The 19,222-nt window shown below is 48.2% G+C and overlaps 2 protein-coding genes across 2 annotated transcripts in view; both read right to left on the bottom strand.

Moving 5' to 3' along the window:
• Positions 1–1,227: 1,227 nt before the first annotated feature.
• Positions 1,228–11,593, bottom strand: ZNF212 (zinc finger protein 212). Its single transcript, XM_033098925.1, has 5 exons — positions 11,439–11,593; positions 5,340–5,729; positions 5,125–5,251; positions 4,032–4,121; positions 1,228–3,258 (listed from the first exon to the last, which is right to left on the bottom strand). The coding sequence occupies exons 1-5, from the start codon at positions 11,460–11,462 to the stop codon at positions 2,393–2,395; spliced, it is 1,497 nt and encodes a 498-aa protein (XP_032954816.1). The 5' UTR covers positions 11,463–11,593; the 3' UTR covers positions 1,228–2,392.
• A 463-nt stretch (positions 11,594–12,056) lies between these two features.
• Positions 12,057–19,222, bottom strand: part of ZNF282 (zinc finger protein 282) — a 23,498-nt gene continuing 16,332 nt past the window's right edge. Inside the window, exon 8 of the mRNA XM_033098926.1 lies at positions 12,057–17,516. Coding sequence (XP_032954817.1) covers positions 16,750–17,516 — 767 coding nt within the window. The 3' untranslated portion in view covers positions 12,057–16,749. The remainder of the gene's footprint in view (positions 17,517–19,222) is intronic.

Raw genomic sequence — 19,222 nt, 5'->3', positions numbered from 1 at the left:
TCTGAGTCTGCATTTCTACCAAGCTCCCAGGGAACGCCAATGCTGCCAGGGCAGGAGACCAGCTGGGTCATTGAGTAACAAGGATCGAGAATCCAACCTGGACACCAGGTACTTAACTGTGGGCAACCAGAAGCAACAAAGTCCACGGTCAACTGTGTGGGCTCTGAAGCAAGACAGCCTGGGCTCAGAGCCAGCCCTGCCTGCTACCTCAGTGCAGGTTTCTTCCCACACCTCATGTGTAAAGTGGGGTAACACTCAAACTCATCCCACAGGGTCGAGATGTACTTTTATGCAAAGAACTTAAAACAGTGACTAGCACATTAGTGCTAGCAAATATTAGCCATTATTATACTAGTCCCCTTGTTTAATATAATTATTTCCCTGCCTCAGGGAGAACCTAACTTTGCTGGAGAAATGGAACCCTACCTTGTACTCTGCTCTGCTCCCCACAATGCAAGTCAGAGGCTGGTCACATTGAAACACTCATGGGACCTGGGAGGTGACAGGAATCAAGGATGGGCGACGGGAGTGTCTGCAATGCAGAAGCCAGGGTTTGCAGTCTGTAGACGGGACTAGGAGACGGTCCAGCTTTTCCTACATTCAGGGAAGCTGAGTACCTCGCCTGCTGCCTGCCCTGACAACTTCCTTCCACGTTCGGTCTCTACACCTAGATAATCCTGTATCTTACAGCGACCCGAGTTTACATCTATCTGTCTATTCATTTTATTTGTTCCTTTTTATCCCTATCTCACAGTCACTCTTCCCATGGGCAATTGTAATGCCTTTAACGTATAACTTTTCGTTTCTATGTGTTCTTACAAAGTGATTTGTTTTGTGTACATGCATTTTTAATTTATATAAATGGTACTGTTATAGATCTCATTCAACTTCTTTCATTTTCCGCTCAACAATGGATGTTTAAAACTGACCCATGTGGTTACGTGTACATCTAAGCCGACTTCCTAACTGCTACCCAGTGCTCCCTGGGAAACCCACGAGGTTGTACCTGCCTTCTCTCCCTCCCTCCTTCCAACAACTGACACCCAACTGTCAGCAGTCCTGGCCTGCCACAAACAGGGTTCCACACACACCCTCTTGTCATCTGTCCAAGGTTTAAGTCACGCCTCTGTCACTGTTCCAGGCCAGGCACCTCCTCCATGCTGGCCCCAAGAGAGGATTCTTGACAAATGGAGAAAAACACCCAACGTGAGCACATTTTTTTCTAGTAGCAAGTTTTATTCTAGGCAACTGCAAGTCATCAAAGGGAACACTCCCACAGGACCAAGAAGCCCACTCCCGTCTCCCCGAACAGCGGGGCAGGCATGCGACACTCCTGAGACGAGCACCTGCGTGCCTTTCCTTCATCATCTCCGGGACAGTCACCCCAGGACTAATTTGGGAAGTGTGTCATTTGAACCTCAAGGAACAACTGCTATAAGAGGAACAAACTCAAATAACCACTGGCACAAGCTGAACAACCTTAAGTAACAAAGGAGTCGCCTACCCTGTGAGGCTGCAGAACCCAGCGAAGACTGGGACCGAAGGGCAAGGCAAGCGGGACTGTGGCGAGAAACCCCAACTCCGAACTCCGGAAAGGAAGCCTCCGTGTACCTAACTCCCTCACTGGACTCTTCGTTTTCGACAGGGGCTTTGGGGTCTGCCGCCACTGCTCTCTTCCTCTAGGTCCTTTTGACCCAGTGAGCCCCATCTGAGAGGGAGCCACACTGTGCCCCCAATCTCTTACCTAAGTGTGGGTGGACTCAAAGAGCCCCAGAAACGATTCCCTCCTAGAGGGTAGGCCCGGTCCCCATGTTAGGAACAACTTCTATAACTCCAGAAATTTAAAAAAACAAGTGTCAGACTGTATTTTTTAAAAAATCAACTAAAATCTAATTCCAAAAGGTCCTTCAGGGCAGGGTGAGCGCTTCCTTTAAATTATTTCTTCTACTTGTTACTAACAAAGAGACTACAAAAGAAGAGCAAATAGAGGGTTATGCTTTCTAGAACTCTCCCACACACCTGCTCACTCCTTTGGCCCGACTCCACCCCGTGGGAAGACCTGAAATGCTGGGACAGGCCCTCGAACCAGCCACCAGCCCCTGCGGGGTCAGAGGGCCAGCCCCAGCCCACAAATACCAGTGCGGGTGGGAGACTTGAAGGTGCCATGTCATGGCAAACTCAGCAGCAGGGCAGACAGCAGGGAGAGGCCTGGCCCTGACCCCTCCGCTTCCACACAGTTCTGAGGACGGCCTCAGGGCTCGGCCTGCTGCTTGGTCAAGGGAAGGCAAATCAGAGCGACTCTCCTCAGGAGGAAGCCAGTCCCTGGCTGCACAGCGTCTCTCGGGGGCCTATGGCAGCCCCAGGGCCCCCGCACAGGCGAGGGTCGGCACCCTTACAGCAGGCCGCCGGGTCTCCCCGGCCCCAGGGCCGGCCCGCCCCGCTCACGCTGGTGGATCTTCTGATGCTGCAGGAGATGCTGCTTCTGCACGAAACTCTTCTCGCACTCGGTGCAGCTGTATGGCCGCTCACCCGTGTGGATGCGCTGGTGTCGCACCAGGTCGGACGGGTGGCTGAAGCTCTTCCCACAGTAACCACAGATGAGGGAGCTTCGGCTTTTCCTCCAGGGGATGTGGCCGGGCAGTGCAACCAGGCTGTTGGGTGAGAACCTCTCCTGGACACGGTGGCTGCCACTGGGCCCCTCCTGCAAGTGGCAGCGCTGGTGAGTCACCAGGCTGACCCTGCAGCTGAAACTCCTCATACACACCTCACACTGATGCAGTTTTGCCTTCTTGGACTGGGGCTTAAGCCGTGGCCTGGGCCGAACGCTCTCTTCTGGCTCTGAGGTCGTGGAAGACTCCCACCCCGAGTGGGTCCGCAGATGTGTAGCCAGCTGCTGCTTGTAGCGGAAGCTGATCTCGCACTCAGAACATTCGTAGGGGCCGGAAGTGTCCCTTTTCAGCTTCAGGCTCTGCCCACATTCCTGACCCGGTTGCACCTGCCTATTAGATTTCGGCTTTGGGGGGCAACCCAAAGTTCTGCCACTGCTAGGGTCTCTACTGCCTTCCACAGGCTCCTCCAGATTCGTGTCCCCGGGCCCTGATTCCAGGAGGACAGACCCACCCTGACCGTCCCAGACCTCAGTCTGCTCTGGGCTCAGGAAAGCCGCATGCTCTTCAGCCATGCCCGAGAACCCCCCTGGGAGACCCGCAGAGCCTTCCTGCGGGTACTGTAGCTCCGGCTTGAGCATGACCCCTTCTGCTGCCAAAACAAAGAAAACCGACAAAAAAGATCACATTCTAACACTTCTGATTTCTTTAGAGCTAAACAAACATCTACGAATTTCACAAGGGCTCAAATCAAAGTACCTCAGGATCAAAGGAATTGCGACAATTTGGAGGATGAGACTGACTGGGTTCCAAGACCTGAAAAACTAAACCTATATGCAGGTACAGACATTTGACTGGAAATCTGAATATATTATCCTTACAGAACAATGTTATAAAGGATAGCTCTCCAAGCTTATCCTCAAATCTGTATTCAACCTCTGAAAAATAGCTCAATATACTGTGACAACTAATTCAGGAGACTATTAAAAAAATAAATGCGATAGATTAAAATAAAAAACTAAACCTATGTAACTTAAAAATTCATGTATCCAGCTATTATTCCCTCATATTCTCTCCAAATTACCTGGCCTCCAAATGCTTTTTCTGCCCCTCACCCGGTCAGCCTCACTCCTGAAGCTGTGACCGACCCTCTCGTCTCAGTCCCCAGGGGTTTTGACTATCGCCTATTATGTGTTCTACTCCACAAGGCACAGAGAAGCCTGATATGGTCACAAACCTCAAGGAGCCCACACGAGCTAAGACACACATATAAGAGGTGAACTGCTGGTAACTATAAAGGAGTCTAGACTAAATAAAGGCCACCTGAGGTTACCGGTAGTCAGTGTTTGGCAGTTTAGCAGTGGGAAAGCTCACTATAGGCTGCAGGAAGTGGGGAGGAGGATGGAATATTCTAGAGCCACTCACCTGGGTGGACACCATCAGGGCCTTCCTCCTCCAACTCGCCCAGCATCTCTGTACCCAGCTCCGCTTCTCCTTCTGGCTCGCCAAGGACCTCTGCATTGGAAACGGGACAGTGTGAGCCCAGGAGAGGGTACAACCTCACTGTGTACCGGTCATTTGCTGATGGGCATGGTGACCAATGTCACAGAGTCGATTCCAAAGATTCCAAGTACTGTCCTTGTCACTTTCCCCCAGAGCTGGGGATAATTACACAAGTCTGGCTAATTCAAGCGCTCTATTCCTGTGTCACTCATGGCTCAGGCGGTCAGGCTTAGGAGCCCACACCACTCTCGCCCCCGACACCAGCACGTCCTCACACATACATGGTGTCAAGGGTTGCTTCCTTTCAGGGTTTCTGATTCCATCTGTGCTGAAGCACTGCGAGATCAAGCAGACACAGTGATGCCCCCACCCGCAGGACGGACAGGAAAAAGCCACCAGCAGGACATAGGACCCGGCCGAGGTCACGCAGGCATCTCTCTACTTTCCTCCCACTCCACTCTGCTCTAGTCACACTGGCCTTCTTGACAATCCTCCACGGACTCAGGCTTTAAAAGATTCTGTCTACCAAATAAAATGCACCTATAATGTAATAGCTAATATTTTGCATATAAAGATGTACATCCATTAAGCAGCATTTGTAATCAACACAGAATAAACATTGTTGAGACCACGACTGGCTGGAATTCTAGCCATACGCCAAGGAAAATTCTTGGTTAGCCTATGCTGTCTGTCTCATCGCCGGTGACAGAGAGCTTCTTATCAAATAATCTTAAGTATTTAAGTATTAAAAACAGCATGATGACCCCCATTCATGTTACACCATAATGCACGTGATGCCATCTTATCTATTAGTAAATGTTATCAACATCTGACCATGTGACCACAGAGAAGAAACGCACTACGATCTTTCCAAAGTCTTCACAAATTGAGGACTGGCACAGGTCAACTGGAGGACCCAAAGCCAACCAGACTCCAGGTAAGGTCTGGGTCACAAGCTCCTGGCCAGGAATTGTAGGGTGCCTGAGCGAATTCTGGGGAGGAAGCCGCTGCTTACTCAGAGAGACCAGGGTCTCATAGTTGCTCTTCATCACATTTCTGTAAAGCTCCTTCTGCCAGTCTTCCAGATTCTCCTCCTCCTGCTCTGCAAAATACACTCCATCATTTTCAAGTGACCGGGACACCTGAAACCACAAATGTCACACAATGAGTGCCTTTCGTCACAGCCCTGAAGGAAAAGTCAGCAACTCAGAATCTGAAATAACAGGATACCTTAGGGACCTCCCCCTTGCTGCCCGGGGGCAGCCGCAGGACCCAGAAGTTCCTGTTTCTCAGCAGGTTTTCCATGTTCTCCAGCCGCCTCTGCAGCAGCCCGTACTCCTGCACCAGGGTCCCCAGCACGGCCCACTTGCCCTCCAGCTGGTTCCCGAACTCCACGGCCGTCTTCTCGCAGTCGGCCAGCTTCTTCTCAGCTGTGCCCGTCCGCCCCTCCAGGCTCTGCAGCCGGGCAGCCTGGGACTCCATCTTCTTCTCCACAGCTTGAATGGCAGCCACCACTGTCCAGAGTGAGATCTCTGTCGTCTGCAGATAGGAGCTTTTCTCTGTCGCTTGTGGGGGCAGCGTGGGAGATGCCGAAGGAGTGGAGCGGCGCTTCCTCCTGTGCTGAAGAACCAGACAGGGTCACCGTCAGTGTCTTCTCCAACCATCAGGTAAAGAAAACAATGGGTGGGTCCACTGGTCCAGGAGCGCTTACAGCTGATACCTCGCTTCTACTTATTTTTAGATTTTAAAAGTATGTTCTTTGTATTCTGATACTGCAAATTATACACGTACATTGTAATAAAAAATAAAAACGGCAAAGTAGAAAGGGAAGGAGGGAGGGATTATGTACAGACCACCATCCAGAGGTAAGCTGTTAAGAATTTTGGTGTTTTTCCTATGTTTTTTTCATCTTTTAATTTATTTCTTTCTCAACAAAATTGAAATCATATTGTACATAGATTTTGTTACCTGCATTTCACACGCAGCATATTCTCTAAGACTTTCCTCTGTCAGTATTTACTTGTTAAATAAACTTCTTTTCTTTCTATTAGGTATTTTGGGCTATTTGTAGTATTTTACTGTGATTATTGACATAATTTGTATCCACTCAACTCCGCATTCCTGCCAGACTTCACAGCTAATCTTGTCACCGTTGCTGAAAACCTTTCAGCGACTCCTGACAATAACGACAAAGTTCCTTAGCAGGACCTACAAGACTCATTCATTTTTACACCCCAGCAGCAAATGTAACTGAGTCACATCTACTAAATCCCTAGTAAACAGCCACTGAAATGATCTGAGTCCTCTGACATTTTTCTCATACTTCTCATTTTCATGGTCTGCCCATGACAGTAGGAAAATCACTATGGCGGAAGCTCAAAATGACTAAAACCAACACTTGGGATGCCTTCCCAAAGCTGTCCTCGTCCTCTCACTGTCCCATTGCATGTTCACATTTCAGTCCTGACCTCCCAAAGCTTCAGATCCTTTCATACTGCATGTTTTATTCAAGATTGCTTCTCTCACAGTGAGGACACTGAGATGAAGACACTAAGAACAAATGTATGTTTACTGGCCTATCCAATTTCCCCGTCAGTGGACCACCGGCTGAAGTCTTATCCGGTTCTCTTTTGGGTTATCTGACTTTTCCTGACTGTCGCACAGGATTTCTCTGTAAATTCTGGACACTGATCTTTACCAGTTATATGTGTTGCAAGTACCTTCTCCTTATTTGTGCCTCATTTTTTTACTCTCTTTATTATCATTTGATAAAAAGTCCTTAACTTTGATGTAGTGGGGTTTTATCACTATTAATTCTTCTATGGTTTGAACTTTCATGTCAGGTGTAAAAAAAAATAAAAATCTATATTCCACAGTACCGTCTTCTAAATACTTTATAGTTTTGACTCACATTTACATGTTTACCTCAACTAGAAATGCATCTGTGTATGGTGCAAGGCTCAATTTTCATATAGAAATCAACAGATCTAACACTAGATAATGAAAAACCCATCGTTTACCCACTGATCTACAATGCTACCTCTGGCATAAATCGAGTTTTTTTTACAGTCTGTTTCTGGCATCTCTATTCTGTTCTATGGGTCAATTTTTCTACCACTTTACCAATATTACCATCTCAATGACCACAGCTTTTTGATAACGATTGATATCTGGTAAGGCAAGCCCAACCTCTTTGTTTTACACGAGTATATTGAAAATGTGGGGACTGTTGACATTCTACAAACTTGAAAAGTTTCACAAAAAATATCCTTAGAGATTTTGTCTGGAACTGTATCAAATCCATAGATAAATTTGAGAAGTGACATCTTCAGGATAAAATGTTTCAATCCATATACATAGCATATACTCCTTTTTAAAAGTATTTTTAATATCGTTAGATATGTAAACATGTCCCCAAGGTACGTGTTTCAATCACCAGTTGCTGTATAACAAAGGATCCCAAAATGTAGTGGCTTCCGACAACATCTATTTTGCTCATGGATACGCAATTAAATGAGGGTTTGGAGGGGACATCGTGTCCCTGCTCCACTCCATGTCAAGTGGAGCAGGTCACAGGCAGGTGGGCAGGCAGGGGCTGGCCTCCCCCGAGGAGTCCCACACCACATGGAGAGGGCACATGGTGACGTTCTGTTCAGCAGCCCTACCTAAGGTCCCCGTCCAGTCAGCGTCCACTGCCAGAACGCACTTTCATTTCTAACGGTTGTTGTTGTTTTTTTTTTTTTTGGGGGGGGATTCTCTTTTTTCATTAATCTCACTATACACAGAAATTGAGATATGAGAAAAAAATTGATCATATCCTCTATATATGTGCTGTCCGATATAACAGCCACTAGAAACATGGGGCTGTTTAAAATTAAATTAATTAACATTAAATTAAAAATTCAGTTCCTAGCTACATATGAAGTGCTCAATAGCTACCTGTAACTTGTGGCTACTATGCTGAACAGTGAGTGCAGAGAGAGTATTTCCATCATCTCAAAAAGTTCTAGTGGATGTACTACGCCCTTACTATTTTTTTCCTGCTTGATAAAATACTAAGGCTATATTAAAATCTTCCACTATGACAGTGAATTTTCCTTGCAGTCCTCTCAATTTTTGTTTTCTTTATTTTGAGACTATATAATTAGTGCAGATAAAATTATAAATGTCCTATTAAGCTGGTAAATTGAGTCTTTTCCCATTATAAAAGTAGTAGTAGCCCTCTATCTCTAGCAATATTAACAGAGTTAAGCCAATTTTCTTTTGATTAGTATTAGCCTGGTCTATGTTTTCATATTCTTTTATATTCAACCATTTCTACAGCTTTATCTTTGAGTTGTATCTCTTATACACCATACAGCTGATTTACCCCATCCTGCCAATCTTTGCCTTTTAACAAGAACGTTTAGTTCATTTATATTTACTGTAATTGTTGATGCATGTTTATCTACTTTTACCTTTTTGTGCTATTTATCCCATCTTTATCTTCCTTGTTGCCTTCTTTAGATGATTTTTTTCTTATTCTATTATTCCCCCTTTTAATTTGTAAGTTATACAGCCAATTTCTAGTCTTTTAGCAATTATCCTAGAAATTATGGGACGCACACTTACGGCAACTTTAAACATTTGAATTCTGATCATCTCTTCCTAACTTTTACATCAGTCAGTGCTGCCCTGTATATTAAGGCCGCCTTTGTTTTTAACCCAAGAGATTGTTACTGTTTTATTCCGTCAATATTTATTTAGATTTACCCATTTTCGTGGACCATAGTACTTTCTTACTGTCAGAATTTCCATTTGGATGTTTTCTTTTTTTGCCTTTTCTGCATTTGAGATAATTTTTCTTCTACCTGAAGTACATCCTTTAGAATGTCCTTTAATGACAGTATATTAGTAGCAAACTGTCAGTGTTAATTTGTCTGAAAATATCTTTACCCTTGTTTTTTAAAGAGAATTTTGCTGAGCATAAAAATAGGGGATTGTAGTTATTTTCCTTCAGCCTATATCATTCTACTACTGTCTGGCTTCCATTGTTGTTGTTGAGAAGCTGGACCCCACTAGTCTTACAGTAGTACATTTCAAGGTAATCTGTCTTTTTTCTTTGGCTTTTAAGAATTCTCTCTGCCTTGCATTCTGTACTTTCACTATTATGTGTTTAGATAGATTTCTTTTTGTTTTTCCTGACTGGGATCTATGGGGTTCCTATGTATTAGCATTTGTGTCAGTCCTACAACATTCTCAGCCGCCAGCTATGCATCAAATATGGCCTACAGTGCAGATTGAGTGTTTGAATGTGTGTGTGTATTTTCCTTCTGGAATTCCAATATGTTTTTCTTCTGGAAATTCAACATCTGACATCTCTGAAGGTCTAATTTTGTTGTCCATTATTTTTACTGGCTTTTCCTCATAGTTTTTTATTACTTGTTTGGTGATTTTTTTTATCCTGAATGAAATTTTTTTGGAATTTTATCTATGAGAATTATTTGAAGTCTGAGTTAAATGTAGACTTTTCTAGAGAAGATTTGTGTTTATTTTTGATGGGCAGCAGGAGATTCTACTTTAAACTAAATTCTTGGTTTGAGGTTTCTTGGACCATCCAGGTCATATGAATTCAAGCAATAAACTCATTTGACAGTCACCATGAATGTTGCCCTTTGAAATCTCAGCTTTATGGGACGGGGATACAAGACTTCTTAGATTCCCCACCTTAGGCTCTAAGTTTCATCTATTTCCCAGGCCCCTTGAGGTGATAAACACTTTAGATGAAATGTTCAGCAACAGCCCTCAAAGTTGGCGTCAGAACCCAGCTTACCTCTTAAGAGCTCCCGCTTTCACTTAGTTTTTGGGCTCCAAATATTCTTTACTAATATGTTTCAAATATATTTGTGTTTTTCCCCCCAGCAGTTTTAGTTGCTTTCATCAGGGTACCTACTTGGCCATACTGACAAATGAGACGTCTAGAATACTCATCTGAAAAGACAATGTCTAAGAACAGAAATATGCTCAAGGACAATTTAAATATATTCTACAATGACAGACCTCCATAAGCTCCTTGAAGTGCAGCGTGGGATTTTGGCAGATCTTTAAAGACTTCCTTTTAACATGGTCTGTTGATGTCAGGGAGGTAACTGTGCACTGACAAGTTAGGAAGAAGTACTCTAACTTGTCCTCCTGCCCCACTTGAATATAAATTTAGTCTTGAGGAAAGGCCAAGTGTTTGGATCACCTCAGTTCCAAGAAGACAGATGAAGGAAATATTGCAAACATTTATGTCCTGCCTTTGCAATTCAATTGTAACTTCCTAGAAAGCAAACACTGTGTTCTCTAAGTCTTCCAACACTTCCCCTCTTAGTTCTTCCCCACTTCCTACAAGAATCAAATATAGTGCATCTGGCTCATGATCAAGTTTTCACCACACGATCTCCTTAGCCTCAATTCACAAGATCTCGTATGATTCCGAAAGTGTTTCTAGACCAAGAAAGCTGCGTTAAAACCAACTTAATTCCACTTGTCCTTTCCACAGCACATCCTCTTCTGTGATCAAATTCACCACTACTTTGGAATAACATGAGAATGTCAGAGCCGGCAGGGACCTTAGAGGTCACCCAGCAACTAGTCCAACAATTTACAGCTGAGGAAACGGAAGCCTAGAACTGGATAGCTGAGAGCTGACTTATGGCCGAAATCCAGTTTTCTGACTCCACGCCCAGGATTTTCTTCACCCCAAGCTCGGTGCCCTGACATCCCTGAATGGGGATGGCTGGGGGACGGGGCCGGGGCGAGAGATCGGACAGTCCACAGTCAAAACCCTGCAATTACACCTGTCTCCAAGGAGAGGAAGCCCTGCCTGACTTCAACGTGTGGCTGCAACCCCAGGACAGAAGTCTGTCGCGGGAGAAGGTGGCAGAACGAACGAGAGCAACACATCAGGCCGAGAACAAGCTGGTCGCGGAGAAACAGAGAGTCCTGGGGTCCTCGGAGGACCAGGCGAACGCACTGGCAGCGAGGAGAGGACGCCGAGTTTCTAATCCGCGCCACCTCTCCAGCCTGCAAACGGGCTCGCTTTTGGCACAACGGAGAAAACGGGTGAGGACGGTCACAAATCCAAAAACCTGAAACAAGCCCTCAGAGAAGTTCCCCAGCGACGGCGCAGGACGCTGGAACTCCGGCCCAACGCGGAAGGAACCGGACAGGAGGAGGGCAGAGCCCCGGGCGGCGGGGGAGGTCGGTGTCCATCCGCGCTAACAGCCTGAGGGACACCCCGCCCCCCGTCCAGGGGCGCCGCCATCCCGAACGCGGCCCCGACTCGTGCCAGGAGAGGACTCTTACCCGAGCAGGCGCCGACTCCGCCATGGCTGCCAGTCGCCCCTCAACAGCCGGACCCCGCCTGATACCCCTCCGGCTGCGTGCAGCTCCGCTGGGCGCCCCGGGCCCCTCCTCGAAGCGACCACCAGGACCGTGTTGACACAAAGTGCATTGTGGGAGTGCGGCCCTCCCGGACCAAGACCGGCTCCAGCCGCTCGTCCCCGGAGCGCGGAATTCACATTGCGCCCCCGTGCGGCCGGAGGGTAAACAGCAGCTCGGCTGTCGGGGCCACAGGGCTGACAGCAGGAGGGCTCAGTCGCTCCCAGTCAACAGCAGGTTCGGAGGCAAACCCACGGGCCTGTGTGTGTCGTCTACGTGCGCAGCACTCTGGTAGGTGCTTCGAGGGATTCCAAATTGTATAAAATTCAGACTTTGCTCTGAGGGAAGAGCATGCTGTCTAGTTGGAGAAAAGAGCTATGGTCCCAAATGGCAAGCGGTTTTATTCTAAACTGTTATTTCGCTTTTTAGAAACCAGAAATACACTTCCCACCTCAACAGTGTGGGGTCAGGTGCCCAGAGCAACCCACTGTAGCCTATTAATTACAGTCATTACGTGTTTTGGAAACCCCAAGATAGCCCTGATTTCTAATAGTTAATCCAGTGTATGTGCTACATGTTAAATAACGTGTTTGGAGTTTTGGTTTGGAAGGCATGATCACCCAATACACAACCTTACCGCAGCCATACTTGCCTAATTTGTGCCACATTATCTCTGTAGTGACTCGCAATGAATTTCCACTTCAATGATAGACGTAAGCGCTTCCTCTGAGAACTAAATGTTTACCTTCACATGACTAGGTCCTTACCATGTGCGGCTCAGGTCAGACTTTACCTACCCTCCCTGTCTACATCCTTCTTCACGCCAACCCTCAATCTAGTTACCCTCTTCAAAATTTTTCATAGCATTTATCACTATTTGAAATAACCTCATTTTCCCCTGCTTTAGTTTACATGGTAATTATGTATCTCTTTTACTAAAATGTCTCTCCATGGCATCCTCCATTTCTTGCACACACAAATGCTCATAAATATTTTTGGATGATTCAGTGGTGAATCAGAGAGTAAGGCTAGGAAAAGTCACCTCCAAGAGAAGGCATGATGTCCAAGACAACAGATGGAGAGGAGATTGATTGAATCATTAATATCTAAAGAAAGGATGGGCCAGGTGGAGGAAAAATCAGCCACAGAGATACATCCAGGGTCTGACCTACTCTCTCAGGCCAATGAAAACATGCTGCAAATACAGAAAATAATGTACCATGATTGTGAAGACAGACTTATTAGGACAGGATATTGAGGTCATTAAACAGTTCAGTTATAGAATTCACGCCCTCTATTCCGTTTCTATGTTTACCAGGCAATCTTCTGATGATGCAGGTTCCCGTGTACCTACCGGGAGACAACATACACTTCAGGCTGATGCAAATGTCCAGTCCACCCCTGGAAATTACTAAATGGATACTCTGGATTATCCAACAGTCTCTCGAGTTGGCATGATTCAGCATCCCTGACTCTGAGCCTGAAGTCTGGAAAAACATTTAGATCACATTTCCAGCGTGCAAGCGAGGCAGCACCAGACACTGGTTTGCAGTCTCCTGGCTTTCGGAGATGGCGTTGCACCGTGAGTTAGAAAGTGGGGCCGAGGAGGGAGACCATCCGGGTCTCTAACCCAGTGTTACCACTTACTACTCGTAGCTGAGGACCTTGGGCAAGTCATTCACTTCTCAGCACTTCCATTTCCTCATTATTAGTGGGAAATAATAATAGCCCGTATCTCAGAGTTGTACAGACTAAATGTGTTGGGTCAAGTGCTTAAAACAGGGCCTGTCGTAGAGTAAGAACTCAAGATTGCGATTATTCTTTGCATCCGGCTCCTTCACTTTCTAAGTGGTGTAGTTCATGCTCACTCTGCCTTGGTGTCTTTCACTGAGAATACGAACACCACATCCTAGGAGTGTTGATGGAATTAAAATAAATGACAGGTGTAATTAAAGTGCGTATGTAGCTGAATGCCTGCCGTAGAGCAAGCATTCAATAGGAGGCAATTTCTCATTTTGGTTTGTTTTCACCCTGGCAAGGTCCACGCCTTGAACTGCAATGAATTCAGCAAGATAAATGTCGCCTTGTGTCTGTTAGAAGCCACCCATTTGTCCTTTCCCAATGACAGTCAGATCTCAACACACACTTTAAATAAACTTTTAAATGAGGTTCACAATTATTCCCATTGGTGGCAGTGGTACCAGAGGAATCAAGAAAATATACTCTTAGGACCTGTATCCTGTCGTCTCTACATCTGTAGAACGATTGTAACATGCAGAGCTGAACGGGACCTTAGACATTATCTCACCCACAACCTCATTGCTAGTGACAGAAAAAAAGTATTCTTTGAATCACAAATAAATTAAAATGCTTTAAAAATATCTTATCCTTTACATTTTCTAACATGTGTATGATTTATAGCATACATAAGCTTAGCATATATGTACATACATGTATGCCCAAACATTTTTTTAGTCAAGAAAGTTTATAGGCCGCGGCTTTATTCCACTTAGTAGAGGCCCTTTCTGTTCTGTTCCCCTTACTATTCTACAAGTCTCCACATGGCAGGGACCATGTCCTTTGTGTTCTTTCTCTTGAAAGAAAAATAACCCCCTGGGGAGCATGGCTCACTAGGCTTGCAGGTCAGTGAGGCTCCTGGAACAAACACACCTCGGCCCAAGCTGTGTCCCACTCTGCTGTATGTGTGCAGTGGACATCGGATCACTTCGGCAGCCTAGTACTTCTCCCTCCTTTGGGCATATCATCTGATTCTCTTTGGGGACTTCTCCAGTTCTGGAAGGACATATAAGCAGCTCTTTCTGTAGCAGTGGATGCTTCTCAACAAGGGAGTCTGATAGGAGAGTGTTACTTTTTTTTTTTTTACCGTTTGAGTTTTTACTGTGTGCATTAATCTTTAAAAGTTAATTTAATCAACACATTATCAGGAGAATAAAAACCTGTCCCAAAGCAGCCCCCTATTCTGCTTCAGAAAGTGGACTGAGAATCCTTGCTACCTGGGAGAGGTCCACATTGAGTGTTACCACTTTGGATAAGCTCACTTTAGGACTCTCCAGGGGCCATCACTGGAGGCTGGGGCCACCCGTGGGGAAGCTAAGGGGCTCTTGGTGCCACGGGAGCCACCAGACTGGGATCCAGGAAACTAGATACTGAGTGTTAGCCCTCGTACTTGCTCCATCATTAAACCTCTTTGGGAATCAGCTCTTTAATGGTAAAATAAAGGGATACACTTGAAGTACGTGCTCAAATGTTTCAAACCCATGTCTCAATAGTGATTTCTCCCCTTTCTTCATACTCTCAACAGCCAAAACAACATTTGTTGGTCTTATTTTCCGTAATTTAGATTATGAAAATACTGATTTTTCTGCATATGCTTTTAAGAAGCTGAACACTGCCCCTCCGAACCAAAACACTGGACTAAAGGGTTGCCTTCCGCTCTGACAAAACTCCACTGAACATGACAATGCTTACTTTCTCATTCAACTCATTCTCTTAAGATTTGCCTCCTTCCAAAAGCAGAATGAAGACAAAAGAATCCATTAGTTGGATTCCAGTTCATCACGGCTTCCCTGTACTAAGCCACGCTGGAGAATCCCCAGCCTTGCGAACATGCAGTCTGCAATCGGGACACCTTTTTATTTAATTTCAGGAATTCCCTTTGCATGGCAAAAAGGGGTCTGAGGAAAGCAGAGCGGCGCAGGTGGGGGGGGTGCGGAAGCAGAGCGCTCACAGACGTGGTGCTGGATGCCCGTTGGGCTCCCCAGCTGGGAGAGCGGCAGGGTCAATGGAGGAGCAGGAAAAGTCATTCTCGAAGCAAACAAGGGTCCTGGGGCATGCCACCCCAACCCAGTGCCTGGCCATGCAAGATGCAGAAATGGAGACTGGCCCCTCGGGACCTGGAGCAGATGCACCAATACAAGGGAGTCCTTTGGGCACCTCCTGAGGCGCCTGCAGGGTGTGGAGCAGAGGTCTGTGTCCGAGTCCATGAGCGTGGTCGGTTGAGATAGCACCGGTCAGGAGGCTTGGGCAGGAGAGAGACTGAGGCTGTCAGACTCTAGCACCCACTTGCCCGGCCCTCCTGGGAGGAGACTCACTTCCTGGATGGCGGCCCCTGCAGCACGAGGCTCTCACCCCTTTGCCCTGGGGAAACTGGAACCAATCATCAGAGTGAGGTCTGACTCAGGGCACCTGCAGCCTCTGGAGGGCCGGGTCACTACTGTGCAGTGAAGAGAGGCTGCTGCACCAGACGGAGGGACTGGGGGGGGAGGGTGGGCTGGGGGCCAGGGCCCTGCGGCCCAGGAGCACCCATTTAGGAAGGGCCTTTTGGAAGCACAACCAGGGGCATTTTGTAGCCAATGTGTTCGCCATTCCCAGTAACCCCTGGAGTTGACTCCCTGTGGCTTCTAATTATTTTTGGTGGCTCAGGGGAAAGGGAGAGGAGAGAGACCAAGAGAAGCCAGGCCAGAAAGGTCTCTCAAACATCAGAGGTAGGCAGTGTGTGTGGTGGGGGACACTGCGCTGAGGTCAGGAGCCCTGCTCCCAGCTCTGCCACTCTCTTCTCCTGTGAATTTGGCTAAACCATCTCACCTACATCTCCTTTCCTCAGTTACCAAGTCAGGCAAATCCTACCCCACCTACTTCAGAGGGATAGGCTAAGGGTGAGAGTCGAGAACGGATAGAAAACACGTTTAAAAAAAGTAGAAAGGGCTATTCAAACGTGAGGCAGTGTCGTCGCCAGAGATGGTCTGTGCCTTAGCACAACCCTCAGCTCACCTCGCACCTACGCTTCCCTTTTCAGGGTCTCTTAACCTTGGGACCTGATTTTCTTATCGCAGAAGGCTTCTGAGACTCCCTGGTTGCTTCCCCTGGTCACAATCGGTGACCCCAGTGGCCAAATGGGCACTCCAGGTGCCTGAGGGGGGGTACCCGAAGCCTCTGGCCTTGTCACTGTCCCTCTGGCACCTTGCCTTCGAGAAGCCGCTGAGCCGGCTCATGGTCCACCCTATGAGATGAGTTGGGCTGTCTGTCCATTCAGGCCGGACAGGTCTAGGGGACCCTGTTTGGGGTGCAATTCCTGTTCCTGATTGCCAGTAGGTGGCAGGTGGAGGGAGGGAAGGCGCCCCGAGAGCCACGGGCAGGATCGTGGGTCCTCAGGCCGCCCCCAGACCCGCCCCCAGCCCGGCTCGGCCGCAGGGCCCTCCCCTCCCCCAGCCCAGCCCTAGTCTCGCTCGGGAGGCGCCTGGAGGGGCCGCGAGGCCCCGAGGCCGAGGCCTGGGCCGCCGCTGTGCACGCGCAGGTGGTCCTTGAGCGACTCCTTGTAGCGGAAGCTCTTGCCGCACTCGCCGCACGTGTAGGGCCGCTCCCCCGTGTGGATGCGCTGGTGCTTGAGCAGGTTCTGCTTGCGGATGAAGCTCTTGCCGCAGAGCGCGCACTGGAAGGGCCGCTCGCCCGTGTGCAGCCGCTGGTGGTTCTGCAGGTGCTCCTTGCGGCTGTAGGTCTTCTCGCACTCGGAGCACTTGTAGGGCCGCTCGCCGCGGTGCGTCATCTGGTGGCGGATGAGGCCCGAGTGGCAGTTGAAGCTCTTCTCGCACTCGGCGCACTCGTACGGCCGCTCCTTGGTGTGGCTGCGATGATGGATGATGAGGCTCTTGCGCACGCCGAAGCTCTTGCCGCACTCGGGGCACGAGTAGGGCTTGCTGCGCGCGCCGTGCAGGAGGCCCCGTCGGAGCCCGCCGCCTGGGCAGCAGCTGCCGCAGCCCCCGCCGCCCCCCGGACCTCCACCCGCGCCCCCGCCGCCCGCCTGCGCCCCGCCGGCGGCGCCGCGCTCCCCGGCCAGCGCGGGGAAGCCTTCGTCCAGCAGCCCGGCTGTGCCCCGGCTCGGGGGACCGCCCGCGTTCTCAGCCGCCGGGGGTGGGGGCAGGCTCGATGGCGCGGGCTGAGGCGGCGGGGCCGGGGCGGGGTTCTTCACCAGCAGCAGGCTGTCACCTGCGGAGGAGAAGTGACATGTTGACCGTGCTCTGCCTGGGACCCCACACTGTCTCCAGTTTCCCCTGTGGCTTCATGCGAGTCATGAGTGTTTGGGCCTCAGTTTCTCTAAAAAAAAAAATGTATGACTGAACAAGGCAAGTGGTCACATTCCATAGAGCTGGAGAGCTCCCTGACCCTCTGACCTGCCTGCCCAAAGCCACCTGTTGGAGAGCACCAGAAGCGAGTCAAGCAGGTAGCACACCTTTAGAACAGAACACACTTCCAGAAGGTGGCAGGCTGCATGACACAGAGGAGGCACTAAGTACATATTTGCTAAATAACAAACTAAAAAAGGGGGGAACCACTGTTTTAACCTAAGGCAGTGAACAACGTAAGAACTTTAGGAGGGTGCTTTCAAATCACATTCTGTGAGTGTTGGCATCTGGGTAAGGTGGTTCCGTGCCAGGCTCCTGACCACCACTCACTCAGGAAACACCTGGTAGCCACTGGACTCCAAAGTCCTACTCCTACTTCCTGCTTCCATGGGGCCAGCCCCACACACATCACCTTTGGGTGAACTAGATTTTGTTCCTGCCTTACACTGTCGGAGAGCCGGGACTAACACACACATTAACGTATAAAGTCAGGAACCCCTGTTACTAACATCTGATGTCCAGTTAGGCCCAAGCCTGACTCTGAGGCAAACAGGACAGGAGGGCTTTCTCTCTTGCATATTCCAGGGCCGGGGAAGGAGGTTCACAGAGACAGGACTCATACATTTCTGTGTTTTACTCTCTGCCCCACTTCCTCTCTCTTCCAGGCCGTATCCAGAAGACTCTGCTATGGGATACCCTGTCTTATCACAAGTCCATCCAGTTGTCCTGGGCAACCACAATGCTAGGTGGGTTTTAAACCTCAGAGAAATCACTATTGAGAAACTAATTTCATACTCCAACATTAACAAGTGGGCAGGTAGAAGAAACATTTCCAGATAGCCCTGGCTCCCAAATTCTAGGCATTTCCCACCAAATGCTAAGGTTCGAAGGCCTCTCAGAGATAAAACAACATGCAGCAAAACTGTTCTATGACTCAGAATATCCAGACTGAAGAAGTAAAATAGTCTGGTAATTTACAAAGTCTTGCATTTTCCGCACAGGCTTTCTTAGATCCTTTCCCACAACTGCAGAGGTCCCACGAAAAGACTCTTCCAGGCTCAAATGGTCCCAGCCAACTTGGAAAAATCAGAAGGTAGCCCCGAGGGACAAAGGTTTGGGCAGAATTTCCTAGCATAATGTTTGGTGCACTGGTTGGTACCTATGCTTCGAGGCCAAAGCTAGAAACGGTGGCCTGGGCAATGCAGAGAAAGAAGTGGAATCAACCGTTGTCACTTCTTCCTGTCCTCACGGTCATCCCCTGGCGCTCCCTGTCTCATCCCACTCCACCCACAAGCTAAAAAGAGGACTGCTTTAAATTCTATTTTAAACAAGGGCATTCACTGCTCCTCCCCCACCCCCTGCCCCTTCCTCCAGCCGTTCCCTGCTCTCCAGACTGAACTAAGTTTGTCTCACAGAGAGTGGGATCTGCTTACCTGGGTCTGAAATGGCTTTTCAGATCAGAAACAACCTGTGTCCTCAGCTCTTAAAATCAGCTCTTAGAGGGTGTCTGAAGTATGGACAAGGAACATGTGTTTAGCTGTCCCTTCTACCTCTGATCAACCAAAGGAC

The sequence above is a fragment of the Rhinolophus ferrumequinum genome, chromosome 26 (genome assembly GCF_004115265.2).
Source record: "Rhinolophus ferrumequinum isolate MPI-CBG mRhiFer1 chromosome 26, mRhiFer1_v1.p, whole genome shotgun sequence".
Classification (NCBI taxonomy): Eukaryota; Metazoa; Chordata; class Mammalia; order Chiroptera; family Rhinolophidae; genus Rhinolophus; species Rhinolophus ferrumequinum.
Note: the sequence above shows the minus strand (reverse complement) of the source record. Positions and strands in the feature narration are given on the sequence as shown.